The following is a 17,103-nucleotide window of genomic DNA, read 5'->3' as shown; positions in this document are numbered from 1 at the left end:
ATCGTTTCACTGAAGGGGAAAAATAAAAACAGGAAAATGCAGAACATGAGCTTTTTCATCAGCTGTTTGACAGACAGTGCGCAAACACACCAGCAGAGGTCACCAAAAACCAACACAGCAGAGGGCAACGCCACCCAAAATGTATTCCATTCTGCTGGCTGTATACTGCCATGTATGATAATGTGCATGTTTGTGAGAATACCTGTTCAATGACATAAAATGCAAACTGCAAGCGCTGACGCTGCAGCATAGGAGCGAGGTGCTGAAACAGGATGGGGAGATGTTCATGACGATTCCTAAAGGGGATAAGAATTGCCACCTGATAGAATGAAAGAGAGAAACAGGGAGGAGAAGGAAAGAAATACAGAAAGACTTAAACTTTATGAAAAAGAACACCAAGAAAACAATCTCCCCATTATTCCCACCATGTTCCTCCAAAGATGTTAATTCTGAACAGAACAAACCTTAAAATGTTACAGCCAACAAAAAGACACACACCTTCCAACGTGGTTTGCAGTCTTCAGGTCTCCAGTGACCCCCAGACCGAATGCCTAGCTGTCCAAGGCGCAGTTCAACCTCCTCCATAGGAACCTCAGTCATGTTTACTTCCATAAGACCCTCTGCAGAGGCAGGACACACCAATATTACACAACAACTTTCTTCACTATATCAGATAGCAGGACAATGTTTTTTGTGCTGTAAAAAACAGAATGAATACAAAAACACAGAGTTTAACTATGATCAACTGTACCATCTCTAGAACAGGACTTAAAAGAACAATGAAAATGAGAAAGTGATAAAGTGGTTAGCACAGACACCAAACGGTTTAAGCAGCAACTAGTGAAAACTAGTGAGATTAGTGTGAGTTTGTGTGTTGATTAAATTAAACAATGTGGTATTACATTTCATAACTCGATAACCTAATAATGTACATAATATTTAGCAAGCTGTAAAATTAAATTAGTCCTCTAGGATTGTATCAGTTCTCTTTCCCAACATGGCAATTATAGCCTTCAAAGTATCTTCAGTACTATGTTAATTCAAAAGCATCTTCTTTCGGCTGCTCCTTTTAGGGGTCGCCACAGCGGATCATCTGCCTCCATCTTGCCCTATCCACTGCCTCCTCTACTTTCACTCCAACCATCTCCATGTCCACCTTCACTACATCCATAAACCTTCTCTGAGGTCTACCTCTTCTCCTTCTACCTGGCAGCTCCATCTCCAACATTCTTTGCCCAATATATCCACTATTCCTCCTCAACACATATCCAAACCATCTCAACCTGGCCTGGCTTTATCTCCAAACTGCTCCACCTTCACTCTCCCTCTGATCTGCTCATTTCTAATCTTGTCCAGCCTTGTCACGCCCAATGAAAATCTCAGCATCTTCATCTCCGCCACCTTCAGCTCAGCCTCCTGTATTTTAGACAGAGCCACAGTCTCCAAACCATACATCACAGCAGGACGCACTACTGTCTTGTAAACCTTCCCTTTCACTCTTGCTGCTATCCTTCTGTCACACATCAGCCCTGATACCCGTCTCCACCCACTCCATCCTGCCTGCACCCTCTTCTTCGCCTATTTTCTGCACTGTCCATTGCTCTGGATGGTTGACCCAAGATATTTGAAGTCATCCACCTTTACAACCTCTACTCCTTGCATCTTCACCTTTTCACCTGCCTGCCTCTCATTCACACACATGTATTCCGTCTTGTCTCTACTGACCTTCATTCCTCTCCTCTCCAGTGCAAACATCCACCTCTCCAGATTCTCTTCCACCTGCTCTCTACTCTCACCACAGATTACAATGTCATCTGCAATCATCATGGTCCATGGAGCCTCCTGCCTGACCTCATCTGTCAACCTTTCCATCACCCTTGCAAACAAGAAGGGGCTCAAAGCTGATCCCTGATGTAACCCTAACTTCACCTTGAAACCATTTGTCACTCCAACTGCACACCTCACCACTGTCTCACTATCCTCATACATGTCCTGCACCACCCTAACATACTTTTCAGCTACACCTGACTTCCTCATACAGTACCACAGTTCCTCTCTTGGCACCCTATCATATGCCTTCTCTAGATCCACAAAGACACAATGTAGCTCCTTCTGACCTTCTCTGTACTTCTCTACCAACACTCAACGCAAAAATTGCATCTGTGGTACTCTTTCTGGGCATGAAACCAAACTGCTGCTCACTGATCTGGACCTCTCGCCTTAGTCTTGCTTCAACAACTCTTTCCCATACCTTCATGGTGTGGCTCTTCAACTCTGTACCTCTGTAGTTACTGCAGCTCTGCACATCACCCTTGTTCTTAAAAATGGGGACCAGTATACTGCTTCTCCACTCATCAGGTAGCCTCTCACTCTCCAGGATTTTGTTAAACAACCTGGTTAAAAAGTCCACTGCCTTCTCTCCTAAACATCTCCATATCTCCACAGGTATGTCATCTGGACCAACTGCCTTTCCATTCTTCATCCTTTTTAAAGCTGCCCTCACTTCCACCTTACGAATTCTCTGCACTTCCTGATCCACTAGCTTTCCCCCCGTTGTCCTCCTTTCTCTCTCGTTTTCCCTCATTCATTAGTTCTTCAAAGTACTCCTTCCATCTACTCAACACTCTCTGTTCACTCACTAGTACATTTCCCTCTCTATCCTTTATCAGCCTAACATGCTGTACATCCTTTTCCAGCTCCATCTCTCTGTTTAGCTAAACGATACAAGTCCTTTACTCCTTCTTTACTGTCCAACCTCTCAGTACTCCTGCATACTTCCTTCATCTCTCTGGTTATCCCACTTTTTCTTAGCTGCCTTCTTCTTCTGAATACTCTCCAAGACTTCCTCATTCCACCACCAACTTTCCTTGTCTTCTTTCCTCTGACCAGACAAAACACCCAACACATTTTTGCCAGTTTCTCTCACCACCTTAGCTGTAGTTTCCCAGTCCTCAGGTAGCTCCTCACTGCCCCCAAGGGCCTGTTGCAATTTTTCCCTGAACTGCCTGCAACCATCCTCCTCCTTCAGCTTCCACCATCTAATCTTTGGCTCTGTCTTCACTCTCTTCCTCTTCTTTGTTTCTAATCTCATTCTACAGACAACCACCCTATGCTGCCTTGCTACACTTTCTGTGGTGCCACTTTACAATCTCCAATCTCCTTTAGGTGGCATCTCCTGCTAAGGATATAATCCACCTGTGTGCACCTTCCTCCACTCTTGTATGTCACCCTGTGTTCTTCCCTCTTCTGAAAATACGTGTTCACCACAGCCATTTCCATTCTCTTTGCAAAATCTACAACCATCTGACCTTCCGCATTTCTGTCTTTCACACCATACATACCCAGCACCTCTTCATCCCCTCTGTTCCCTTCACCAACATGTCCATTGAAGTCTGCACCAATCACTAATTTCTCCTCTCTAGTGACACCATCTACCACTTCATCCATCTTACTTCAAAATTCCTCTTTCTCCTCTAACTGACAACCAAGCTGTGGTGCATATGAACTGACCACATTCAAAATTACACCATCAACCTCCAACTTCAGGCTCATGATCCTGTCAGACACTCTCTTTACATCCAGAACACTTTCCCAAGCTGTTCCTTTAGGATTATCCCTACTCCATTTCTCTTCCTCTCTACAACATAATAGAACAGTGAATCCACCTCCAATGTTCGTGGCCTTGCTTCCTTTCCATCTGGTCTCCTGGACACACAGAATATGTACCTTCCTTCTCTCCATCATGTCTGCAAGCTTTCTTCAAAAGCATAAAGCCTTCAAATTACATGTAAAAGAACCCTTGCTTTCTGTTCCAGTTTTTCAGGTGTGTCAGGAATTTCAGTCTCTGTTTGTCAATCATTTTTATTTTACGTAAAAGTAGAGGAGTGCTATAAGTGCATATAAGCCCAAATCAGGTTGACAATATTGGCCTCTCTGACGAAAGGCCACAAGTATTAGCATCGACTGCTCAGTTATTCCACTCTGGAGTAACAGGTGTATCAAGAACTCCTGGTTAAGTCAGACCTCACATCACACTAAGCCACCACAGATGTCTCAATGATTGTCCTGGCACCTGAGAATGATCTTTGTGTTGATCTTACATTATCTTTAACTGTCATGTGCATATGAAGTCTTCTATTATGGCGTAAATATCATTGTAATCTGTGTGTTCAGAACAAGGGATTGTGAGCAGGCACCAGTATCCTGACATCCCTTTTAAGGAAGTCTGTCATTAGATAAGTGGCTCATAATCACTAAACAATCAGCTTTCAGCATGAATATGAAACTCATATGAGGATTTTCCCAAACTGCTGTTTATTGACAACTTCAGGCTCTCACAGGAGGACCTCAAAACCGATGAAACTCACTCATAGAAGGTAATCGCTCAGGGCAGGGCAGATTCTGAGCATAGGTGAAGTTCTCAGGAAGGTATGTAGTCGGCTGAACAAGATATTCACTGGAGTTATTCCCATCTGGATAATCTGCATACCGGAAAACCACAAAGAGATAACATTTTCAAGCTTGTATTTCCAAGAGCTTAGCCTCATAGTAGTTTTTATGTATCAGTGTAAACTCTCACCTGTGCCATTGAGCGTGGTGTTCTTATTCGTGTATGATCTGATCATCTGACCAAACGTCCGCACGTTGTCCCGTAACATTATACCCTGAGCCTGCACCATGAAGAAGTATGTGTTGGCTAAAAGCAGAACCAGAGAACAAGCTTAAACAGGGATGAAACACTATGATATGCAGTATTGTATAAAACTATTTCACAGCGTATCACACTATTGTTGAAAAATCTAAGGTAGCAATTTTAAGCGTTTAATAATGAGTATTTATTAGCTTCAAAAACAGATTTTAAAAACCCACTTATGTTATTTTAATAATCATGAATAAGCAACATGTATGGTGGTTTTGCTTTTTCTGACAGTGCATCCTCCAGGATACTGCCTGTGTGTTTTCTCTTCAGCTGCTTATGCAAAAAACAGCTAGCCTGGGAACCTAGCGTTCTCTTAATCTCCAATGGCACACAGAGCATCCTCAGTTTACTTTCGTTTAAATCAAGGCTGTAACTTGCATGAACCCACTTTCTGTCTTTGACTTTTGTTGCTTGAACATGCACGAGTACTAAAATATGAGTTTAGTTGTGTGGAGCAAACGCGATTAAAGCTGGTAAGGCTTGTTAGGATGTTAGGAAAGAAGTTACGCCACTTATCTCGTCACTTGTACTTGGTCGCAGGAGAACAGATCACTGATCACTCCATTCAGACAAGGAATATAACTCCACATCTCAGATGTTGCTAAAAGTGCATATGGCGACTCATTTTACTCATCCGCCCACTCTAGTCATGTCGAAAAACCGAAGCGTGCCCTCTCGTGGCAACAGCAGAGTAGAGCCACATTCTTGCAGTAGAAAATGCCACTAGGGCTGTCGCTAGAATATGGAAATGTGAGAATGCTCAGTTATAGCACACATTTCTTATAGTTCTACCGAGGAAAGTTACATTGCGATAACTACTCAAAACACTGCATGCCAAAATCTATTATCTAAAAATCTAAAACGCTGTTCATTTCACTTTCACATGCTACCAACTATGAACTCACCAGCCTCATATTTGAAAGGCCTTCACTTTTCACACAAATAACCAAAGAAAAGATTTTTCTTTTATTGTTTTTTGTGGTGTCTCACCTTCCAGACCCTCATTCATGAGATCCCTGAACACTAAAACAAAGCTATCCGTTCAAGTTCAAGCCACAATGAGGGTGTTTAGAGAAGTAAAGCTGAAACCTTGCCTGACTGCAGCAACAACTGAACAGAACTACGGCTAAACTTTCACACAGCATGGTCTACGTGCTTAAAACAGAACTTCCCAGTGCTCAGCTTTCAAGGCCTCTCAACCTCAACAGTCTGGTTTCTTAGCCACTTGCCACAGCAGATAAGCACAAGTCATTTTTCGATTTGTGCAACAGACTTGTGCAAAGCTAATAATAGCTGTTATTAATTCATGCTCCACAGACGACAACAAAACTTTAAGAGAATCGCTAAATAATACAAATCAGTTAATATTTTTAAAAGGGTGTAACAATGTAACACGACACTGTGATACTGCAATGCAAAACTGACCATGTGCATTGAGATGTGAAATCATAGATAGATATAATATACATTCTATTAATCAGCACAAAACAACAATGCACTCCAGCACTTCTCCTGCCTCTCAGCTTTAGTGGTGTGCAACAACACGACTACGGTCATCGTTTGTCAAATTTTGTTCAAACTATTGTAAAAATACAGAATCACTCTCACACTCCAGGCATGTCTTCAGGTATCCAAGGCAGTACTGGATCTTACATATTTGTTCCTCTGTAAATATGTCTGTCTCTATTTTCATATTTTAAATTATTATTTTATTTTTATTTTAAATTGCTCCTTTTGATTTAGGTAGCTGGTAGCGAAGTGCACACTGAATCTCATACATACTTGTACATTGACAATAAAAGGTATTCGTACAAACCAAGTATTGTGAATCTAATACAACTGTGAACTGAGTATATGGTTAGCAAGTGTTGGCGAGAGTAAAAATGAAACATCACAATACTTGAAAACATTTTCATAATACATGATATATCAAGATTTCTTTTTTCTGAGCTTTGTAAGTTGTAACGTTTAAGCACATTCCAGAAATACTGTTAAAACTACAAGTACAGTGATTTGTTCAAATGTTTCATATAATGCACTGCACTAAATCCAGTTAAACATAACCAATTATACACTCTTTCTACTGAAACATGCAGTTGGTCAGTGCTCTATAAACACTGCCAACATCCATGACACGGTCAGTCAGAACAGAGATGTACATGGGTACTCGAGTATTCTGTTAACCGCTCAAGGTGATTCCAATATTAAAATCAGGTTCTGGTATTTGTTGCATTTCATGAAAGGATGACAGAATAAATATATTGACAATTATGTTAAAATGCTGATTTTGTGTTTTAACAAGACTGTTAAACGTGGGGAGCTATACTTTGCTGCTCTGAAGCATGAGTGTCTTAACGTGAGCGCATTGCCAAGGATGAGCTGTTGTGGACGTGACCAAAGCAGAGACAGCGTGACTTTCCGCTTGCGTTACAGCCCAAAAAAATTTATAAATAACTAAATAAATGTGTCAGCTGAGAGGGAAATGAATGTCGCAAAGCTCCTTGTTTAAGGTAAACTAACTAGCTGGAGAGGTGGAAGTGACAATCAGAAAAGGTATTGAAAAAAAAGGATCATTTTGGTATCAATATCAAATTTAAGGTGTTTGATATGTTTTGAAATTTTTCAAAAATGACACCTTTAATACTGTTTTTAGTTACACCCCTAAACTTAAATTCAACCATAACATCCTGTAAGTAAAACAACCACTTCTTAGAAATAGACATAAAAAAAATAAAAATCAAGTAAAAACAGGATGACATCAACACCGCCCTAATAAGCTGCCTGTGCTATTCTGGGATTCCTATTGCTTTGAGTCACAGGGGTTTCACAAAACTGAACAAACAATAACCCGTTATTTTTTGGTGCTTCTCCTCCCCGTGTTTTAAGCCACTTGCCACAGCAGACACTTATTTTTGTTATTTTGCTGTTATTAATTTATACCCCCCAGACACCAAACAAAACTTTAGGAGAACCACAAAATAATACAATTCAGTTCAATATTTTGAAAGTGTACAACTATGTATCATAACATTGTGATATCGCAATGCAAAACTGGGACATTATGAATTGAGAAGATGTGATAATAGAGACTGAACATTCTATTAATTATAAAACGCAGCAGCATTTTTGAGTACCCAAGTTTGCAAATGTCTGCCTCTCAGCTCGGGTTGCTGGTAAATTGTGCAACAAACTGATTATTATGATTCATCATCGAATTTCACTCCAAATATTGTGAAAGCCAGCCAATAAACTCAGAAGAAGCTGTATGTAAATGTAACGTAAAACGCAAACTTCATTAAATTCTTAGTTGCAAGTATCTAGCTGGTTTCAGTATCACTCAAAGTATTTTGGTGGCATCTCGCGGGTGCTGAGTTAAACGTGGGACAGCAGTCAATTTTTGCACATTCACAGACTGAGAAACACACAGGCATTGAAAAGACTGAAATTACTGAGCCAAAATCCAGGTCTCTTCATTGGATTTTTACGCCTTAATATAATCCAGAACTTTGGAGTATAATGTTTACATGACAGCTTGAACAGTCAATAACTGCCGAACCCTGATCATGGTCGGATTAATAAGTATGTAAACGCAATCACAGAAAAAAATTATTTTCAAACATGTTAATGTTAGAATACTGTCCACTGAGAAGAAAAGACCATGTGTAAAATGATCTGATCTCCATCTAGCATTTAACTGTTCAGCTCAGTGAGCTCTTTAGCCACTATTATCCATTGAACAAGAAAACCTATGAAGTTCCCCTTAACTACTTTTGAATAATAAAAACACTTTCAAATGTATTTATTTACATACAAAAAATCTTTTGTCCAACATTAATGCAGCCACCAAAAAGGAAAGCTTATAGCCCGACATTAAATATCAGCCGAAGTTTGTTGTTTTCCATCCCTCGAATAACTGATTATCCTTTTTATCCCTTCAATTACCCTTAAGAGTACTCAAGTACCAAATTAGTTGGAATACACATCAATACAGGGTCCTCATAGAGAAAGGTGGTACCACCCTGATCGTGCACACACAACTGACTCAAGAAAACTTTAAATTATTTTCATTTTTATTATTTTATATATTTCTTTTGTAATTCAGAGTAACTATTTGTACAAGTGCTACCCTACAACTGTAACTAGGACAAAAAATAGGTTTCTCCTCACAGTCTCTGTGCCTTTCTTTTGCTCTCTTCCCTCACAAACTAGGCATATGTTCAAATATTTTATAAAGGTCCGTCTCTGCCAAACACCAGTGGGAAGGAAGATACTCATACAGCTAACCAGACAAAATACAGCCAAAAGTAGCTGCTGATTCCCAAGTTATCTTACACTATACTGTGTGTAAGAATACTAGTTAACACTGAACATGCTCACTGTAGTATGTAATAAGTGGGTAACACAATACAACTTTGAACAACCAAATTTCTCGTCTAAACATTAATAAAGCAACTACGGAGCCTGTAATTCCGTAGTTACACTGAACAGCTACTTGTACTCGAGTAAAGCATGCTGATTCCGTACAATGTTACTAGTTGTACCAAAAAACAATACAAAAAAAAAAAAAACGCACATGGGTTGCATTGCACAATCATAATCTCTTAATTAGCCTCATAAACACCCACATTTTATCATAGCCATGATGTATGCTAGCCTACAGTATGTGCGCTGCATACCTGTAACATTACAGCACAAAAAATCAGTTGCTCTGGGTAGCATTAATGCAGCGTCTCATACAGTGAGAGAGAAACACAACGATCAGTTCAGTTTACAGCCAAACCACTGCTGTTCTGAGGTCGGCTGGGATCCAGTCACTGCTGATTGTGTAGTCTCATATACCTCAGTAGGACCTTTGTGTCCTCGTTGCTAGTTACTGCCATGCTTTTACTGCTGCTCCAGTTCTGGCAGCGCTGTTTCTGATGCGCTGTGCTGATTACGATACAGCACCACCACATGGCATACTGCCTGTTAGAGAACAGACTTTCCATGAAGATACCCGTTAGAGTTTTGTCAAGAGATGGAGGTGGCATTAAATTTGACAGAAAAACAGTTAAAACATAAATGCAAGCAAAATGCAATGATTTGCGAATCATTTAACCCATATATTTAATTGAAAATAGTACAAATAGTATATCAAATGTTAAAACTGAGAAACTTTGTTTATTTCAAAAAACATAGGCTCATTTTCAATATGATGCCAACAACAAAAGGCTGGAAAAGTTGTGTAATGCTAAAAAAAAGAAAAAGAAAAAACAAACACTTAGTGGTTAATTGGCAACAGGTCAGTAACATAACTGGGTATAAAAAAAAAGCATCCCAGAGAGTCTGAACTGTTTCAGAAGCAAAGATGAGGAGGGGTTTACCACTCTGTGAAAGACTGCACAATCAAATAGTGCAAAAATGAATCTGGAGAAATCTCTATGCTAGGGACAAGACCTAAAACCAGGATTAACTGGCCATGATCTTTGGGTCCTCAGGAAGCACTGCGTTAAAAACAGGAATGATTCTGCAATCTGGAATTCTGGATTCTAGAAATCGCTGCATGGGCTTAGGAACACTTCTGAAAACCACTGTGAAGAACAGTTAATCGCTGTATCCACTAATGCAAGTTGAAACAATGAAACCCAAAGACGAAACCATATATAAACAGGATCCAGAAACGCCACCACCTTCTCTGGGCCAAAGTTCATTTAAAATGGACTGAAGGGAAATGAAAGGTGTAGGTCAACAAATCAAAAATTTAAATTCTTTTGGAAATCATGGACACTGCATCCTCTGGGCTAAAGACCACTCAGCTTGTTATCAGTGCACAGTTCAAAAGTCAGTATTCATGATGGCATAAGGGGTGCATTAGTACACAAGGCATGGGTGACATGCACATCTGTGAAGGCACCATTAATGCTGAACGATAGAGACATGTTTTGGCAACACGTGCTGCCATCCAGATGACCTCTTTCTCAGGTAAAGCCTTGTTAATTTCAGCCAGACAATGCCAAATTAGATTCTGCATATTACAGCAGCATGGTTCTATAGTAAATAGAGTCCAGATGCTAAACTGGCCTGCTTGCAGACCAGACCTGTCACCCACTGAAACATCTGGCACATTATGAAATGACAAATCCAACAAATGAGCCCCTGAACTGTTGAGCAGCTGAAATCCTTCATTAAACTATATATGCCCAACATTTCACTTTCAAAACCACAGCAGTGTCTCCTCAGTTCCTAAAAGCTTGCAGTTTGGTAAAGGTGATATACAGTGGCAAACATGCCCCCGTCTCAACTTTTTTGGAATGTGTTGTTGGCATCAAATTTAAGATGGGCATGTATTTAAAATATATAATATATAAAAATATATACATATAATTTCTCAGTTTGAATGTATGTTGTTTTGTAGTATTTTCCTTGAAAATATGGTTTAGATGATTTGCATATAACTACATTATATTTTTATTTACATTCTACATAGTGTCCCAATTCTTTTGGAAAATGAGTTGTAATTTAACATGATACAATGAAATACTGTCACATTGCCCACCCAAAGTTACAACCCTAGAATTTTGGTAATGACTTAAAGGACTTTTGTGAGTCCTTTCAAGAAACGGTGCAAAAGTGGAAGAAAATCACTCCACTGTTTGGTTATAATGTATCAAATTGTGGGTACAAGTTGAAAACAAATCCCATTATATGCAACTCTCAAAACCAATAAAATGCTTATTATATTATTATTATTAATATAATTATTAATAATGCTATTATTATTAAATGCTACTTATACTAACAAAAGAAAGACAATCTTCTTGAGTTTCTCAGGATCCCACTACTAACCTAAAGTAGAAACTAATCAGGTCACTGAACATCCATGTGCTTAAAAAGATCAGAATCACTCACACAGTTCACACCTCACAGGCATAATTTCCAAACCTCATTTCTCAGGAGAAAATTCCATGGAAGCCTAGGACTTTTTCCACACACTGAACAACTAAGTGATGTACCAATGCAACTGCAGTGGGCTAAGGCCTCCCATTTCACAGACTCCATTACAGCCCTGCCAGGTAAATCTTAAGTTAGTTCCTAGAGTCTACAGAAGTAAGACTGCACTCAATAACAACACTTGAGAAAGCCATTTACACAGACCTGAATGTAAATGTTTGTGCTAAACGCAATTATTCTCTACACTTAGGTTTCACAAACATGTTTACATCACAACAATCAACAGTTTTTTCACCTGATACATTTTGTTCTGTATACATTTTTCTCCCGAATACAAGAGTCCTCTGAATTATGAGGTTGTTAGAGCTGAAATATGAATATTGCTACATGTGAGCTAAAGCTACTGCGCACTGAATTCACGTCATTAGACTGGCAGCCTCTTTCAGCAGGTTATCACACCCTGATAAGCTGATTTAGGCTGTCAGAATATCCTAATTATTTTAATGCTGGTAACATTTTTCTGAGGACATCCACCAGCTGTTCGACTTCCCCGTTCCACCTTAAGTGCTGCAGCACATTCTGAACTGCCATGCCATTTAAGTTGGAACAGGAAAATTCGAACAAACAGCTGGGGAAAAAGAAGTTGTTGAAAGGCATGATATGGGGAGGTTTCACCATTAACACAACAGCTAAGTAACATAACTTATTTTTGTTGTGTCATCGAACTAACAGGTCAGTATTTTGTCTTGCTTGCTAATATTTGTGATAGCTACTCACAGCCGCTGCACCGCTTAAGGTGCAATGGGAATATTCAAACAAGACACTGCGAAAAAAGCAGCTAAATTCAGCCTCGTAGTTTTAAAACATGTTTTATTTTTGATAAGGAGTTTTAGCCTATCAAAATATCCCACACAGAGGTTTTATTTACGAGTATACCTGTAAATATGCTCTACAGTAGAACATTTCAATAAGGTAGCACAGCTCTTCAGAGCACTGGCACAGTCCGCCTTAGTTTTGTGTAGTTTAGTGACATCAAATTGATGCACAGTAGCTTTAGCTTGCATGCAGCAATACTAGTATTATAGCTCTTCACGACCTCATAATTCCGAGGATCCGGTGGTATTTAGGAGAAAAATGTACACAGGACAAAACATATCAGGTTCTAACAATTTTTACTTAACACAGGGTGCAACAGAGGCACTTTTTTCGAAAATCCTATTAATTCTGGCCATAGAGAAATGGAGCTTAGACCCGGAGTTCCTAATATGGACATAACGAGGACTACAGAATGACGCATGACTACAGTGGTCTATGTCCAATACACAGTGATCCAGCACCATCATAAGGAGTTTAAGTTACTTTTCACAAATCATTTGATGAGTCCAAAACTTGCCTCATGCATGCTCATGCGCATAGTCTGCAGTCTCAGACGTTCACAGAGTTGCATTTGTATTATTAAAATGCTGCACAGCATTTAAGGCCATGCAGAGGAACATGAGTATTCAACACACCCACACAGCGCACACCACAGAAATCATGCTTCATCTTCACACCGTAAATGCACTGAACAATACATGATCGAATAAATACATTCCTCTGTGATACGGAATCAGAACTACACTAACGTATCTACAATTTCTGTCTGTCACATAGCTTTACTACTACAGGCTGATGCCATGAATGTTTAGTTTATGAATGTAACACACATAGCAGAGAATAGCCACGCTTACAGCTGTAACTTTTTTTTTTTTTTTTTTTCCGGTCATGCCAAGAAACAAATAACTGCAATGTCAGGGAGGGGCAGTGCAGTAGCCCAATTTCTATGAAAAAAGGGTGGCGACTGCGTTTTATGTAGTAACCACAACCTAGTTGAGTTTAGTTAGTCTGGGCTTTAGCAATATCACTTTACTGGGAGAAAACGTTTAAATGATGCAGCATGTTTAGAAAGTGGCAGAAGAGCAGAAAAAATTTACTCTTTTCTAGAAATAGTCTTTTAAAAACTGAAATTGCATGGCAAGGGAGAACAAACCTCAAGAGAAAGTGGTTACAAACTTTAAAAGTTGCCTTGGAATTCCACAAAGATGATTTTAGGTCATATAAATTTTCTCAGCAATAAAGCACAAGCATGAACACAACAGGTCCAGAGCCTTAGTATATTTTGAAAATATAATGTAAAAACACAAACAAGTATTAATTTTAAAAAATAATTACCACTGACCGATTAATTATCAACAATGTTACAGCAGCACTACATCTGTGCATATTGACAGTGTGGAGGAATTAAAGAGCATGCATGTGCACATAAGTACATAACAGGTTAGGCATAAGACAATCTTTCTGCTAGAATTCATAGATTTTTTTTGTCTTCTTACAAATTATATGTTAGGAGGACTCTAGAGGCCTAATTTATTACAGTTATTTAGTCATTTATTCCACACATTAGAAACAGCTAAAAGGAAAACTGTCCCAAGTGATTTTATCTGGTCATTATTCATTCCGTCACTGAAACAGAAATTTCCTTTATATAACTCTGCATTCATAGTATCTTTTACTTCATAGTGAGAAACCTGCTCCACAAACAGGTTACGGGGCAAAAGGGGCAAGGAGTTCTGATGTACTAAGCAAAATGCTTAACTTGATTTTAAACCTTGTCAATAGGCTTACTTATTTTGCTTAATGAATAAAAGAAGGAAAAAAAAAAGAGACCATGCCTATCAGGACAGAAATGTTTCATCTTAAGATAAAAGTTTATATAAGTTTATACTGATTTTGATTTGCAGTGACCATTCCTTCTAATGGGACAAGTGCATCCAAGCTATGCCAGCAAAAATGCCCCTCAAAAGCATATTGGAGTCACCAGACATTCTCACTATAGGGGTCAAGCATTCAGACAACAGGACTGAACAATACATTGCCTATACCAGTGTACAGTGATACTGATTTTCAGTTTCAGTGATATTTTTACGAATATACCTGATAGGTAACCACTACATCCATGCTATAACGGCCATAAAACTGTGGTGGTTCCATTGCCAAGCAGTGTTTTAATTTAGATTTGTTCATTCTACTTTGCACACTTTACTCAAGGCATCCATGACGACAGGTAATCGCTATGTATAACATTTATGATAAATTACGTCACAAAGTTTGGAGCATGTTGTAAATACAGACTAGTACTTAAACAATGACCAACTGCATGTTATCACAGAAGAGCACGAGTAGCCATGTTTAACCAAAAATATTATTACATGCATGGTGTAACAAGACAATCCTGGGAAGCATCATGATATTATATCATATCGCCCACTCCTAATGAGCGGTCAGTTTATTACTCAAGCCTGCCATGTACTTCCACTCACTGACTTATCAGGTAAACCTACCACAGAGGTGCACTGTATAGGTTTAAAATTACTGAATGTATTTATAATCTGCTGCACAATTTATCAGAGCCCCTATACTCCATCAGTCAATGGAAAATGGAAAGAAACCATGATGGGACCACCGCTGAGCAGATATTATGTGAGTGGTGGACCATTCCTGACCGCCAAGACAGCTCTACAGTAATGGCCTTCTAAGAAATCAACTTGTTTTGGCACTTGAACTCCGAAATGTTGCTTTTTTTAGTTCTGTACAGAAAATGTATCGCACTATTTTGCAAAAATAACAATACATAGGGTTTTGTGAAATCCGTGCATTGTTTCATAGTGTATGTGGCATCAACACCATAATTACTGTGCAAGTGAAAGAGACTGCAGCAGCCTGAAAACATGCTGAGTTAGCCAGTCAACGAAGCCCAATGAAGCAAACGTGCCGTTCATACATTTTACATGGTTAATACACATATTAATGCTTTCTCTGCCTCAGTACTCCTGAATTCAAGACACAATGAAAACTAGCTGATGCAGGGAAACACAGAGCCACACAGAACTGCTGCCTTGGAGAAGAAGACAGGCTATTCCACTCAGGACAATATTCGGTGCCATCAACGCGCTTAACTGCTAGTTATTATTCATACTTGAGATATCATTACACTGTCGCGTCCTCAACACCAGGCGTGGAACAAGAGTATAAACACGGTTTACCGATGTACAATAACGTAAAATGAATGAATCTTTCAATAAGTACAGGGCGGGAGTCAAAACAACGCGTTTCAGGCGAAACAAATCGAGCCCAGTATCTAAGAGATTCAATCTTTCCAGCTAACGTAGGTTAAGATAAGTGGCTTAGTACGAATCTAAGCATTTCGAAATGGTCAATCTTGGCTGGCCGCACATGATTTAAAGGCCGCTGGCTAGCTCGTTAGCGCGTTACAAAGCTGATTAACCATGTAGGATAGCTAATTTAGCCAGTGCTAGGTAAAACATTAACCGAGCGATTTAACCAAGAAACCTCATCCGCCATGTAAAATATGTAAACACTACGCTGCTTTTCATATCAGTTAACGTTAGATTGAGCGATAACTACGCTACACACAACAGAAGACAAACACATGCAAATACCACTTGGCCAGAATGAATGAAATCCGATTAGCCAACTAGCTCAAGTGTCACCAAGCTAGAACTAACGTTAGCCAATTGGTGTTTGGCCGGTGTGCAACTTCGCCTGAACTACACTGCAGCTGTGCTCGAAAAGAAACCAAGTTATCCCATTTCACATACTTACAAGCACATCATGTAGTAGGAGTTAAGCACGTACCTATTCCAGGGGCCACATAAATGAAGTACAGACAGGTCGTAGACATGGAGAAGAAAAAAATGAAGGCCAAGAAGGAGCGGTTCGACAACCGCAGCAGCCGCCTCGAATTGAACATTTCTTTGCGCTGAGCAGCTGCCACTAGCTAACCGTCAGGTCCATAAAATGTGAAGCTCCCTCCTTTTGACAGAAAATAAAAGTTGTTCCCCCCCCCAATAATCAAGGCTCTGCTAAAGTCCGCATCGTTGTAGCCTGTTTGTGGGCCAGCAGTGAAGAGGGAGGGATGCGGCGATGAAGCTAAGCTAGCTCGGTCAAGCGAAGCGTAACTGCTGAAGTCAAGAAATTTCCAGATTGAAAGAAAAACGCAGGCCCGGCGCTGCCGCTGCCGCCGCCGCCGCTGTATCAGGCAGCGCCAAGCCGCGCACACGGCAGACGCTGCATTTTGGATTTTATTAAGCTAAGAGTAAAGAGTAACATGTGTTCATAGCCGCAGCGGACCATGCAACATGTTCGATACGGACTCGGTCAGAAGCAGGAATTGAAACGATGAGGATGTTGATCCACCGCCTCCTCCCACCCACTCAGCCTCACTGAGCTGCACCCACTCTGACTCTCGGTATCGCTCTCGCGCTGAGCGCTGCCCGCTCTGCCGGAGAAGCAGCCCTGTCCCTATACGCAGGTGTTACAGGTGACATTCAAGACACTACCACGGACAAAAATAACAACGGAGCTGAAAACTATCGCCCAGGGGAAAAATACGGAGCCTCCTCAGTCTCATTTCT

The 17,103-nt window shown here is 39.9% G+C and overlaps 1 protein-coding gene across 1 annotated transcript in view; it reads right to left on the bottom strand.

The window, feature by feature from the left end:
* The window catches only part of b4galt6 (UDP-Gal:betaGlcNAc beta 1,4- galactosyltransferase, polypeptide 6), a 25,724-nt gene extending 8,621 nt beyond the window's left edge, over nt 1-17,103 (bottom strand). Inside the window, exons 1-5 of the mRNA XM_017689219.2 lie at nt 16,325-17,103; nt 4,580-4,696; nt 4,368-4,481; nt 499-620; nt 203-319 (exon numbers count right to left, since the gene is read on the bottom strand). Coding sequence (XP_017544708.1) covers nt 203-319; nt 499-620; nt 4,368-4,481; nt 4,580-4,696; nt 16,325-16,439 — 585 coding nt within the window. The 5' untranslated portion in view covers nt 16,440-17,103. The remainder of the gene's footprint in view (nt 1-202; nt 320-498; nt 621-4,367; nt 4,482-4,579; nt 4,697-16,324) is intronic.

The sequence above is a fragment of the Pygocentrus nattereri genome, chromosome 4 (genome assembly GCF_015220715.1).
Source record: "Pygocentrus nattereri isolate fPygNat1 chromosome 4, fPygNat1.pri, whole genome shotgun sequence".
NCBI classification, from domain to species: domain Eukaryota; kingdom Metazoa; phylum Chordata; class Actinopteri; order Characiformes; family Serrasalmidae; genus Pygocentrus; species Pygocentrus nattereri.
This window is presented reverse-complemented; position numbering and strand designations above follow the sequence as displayed.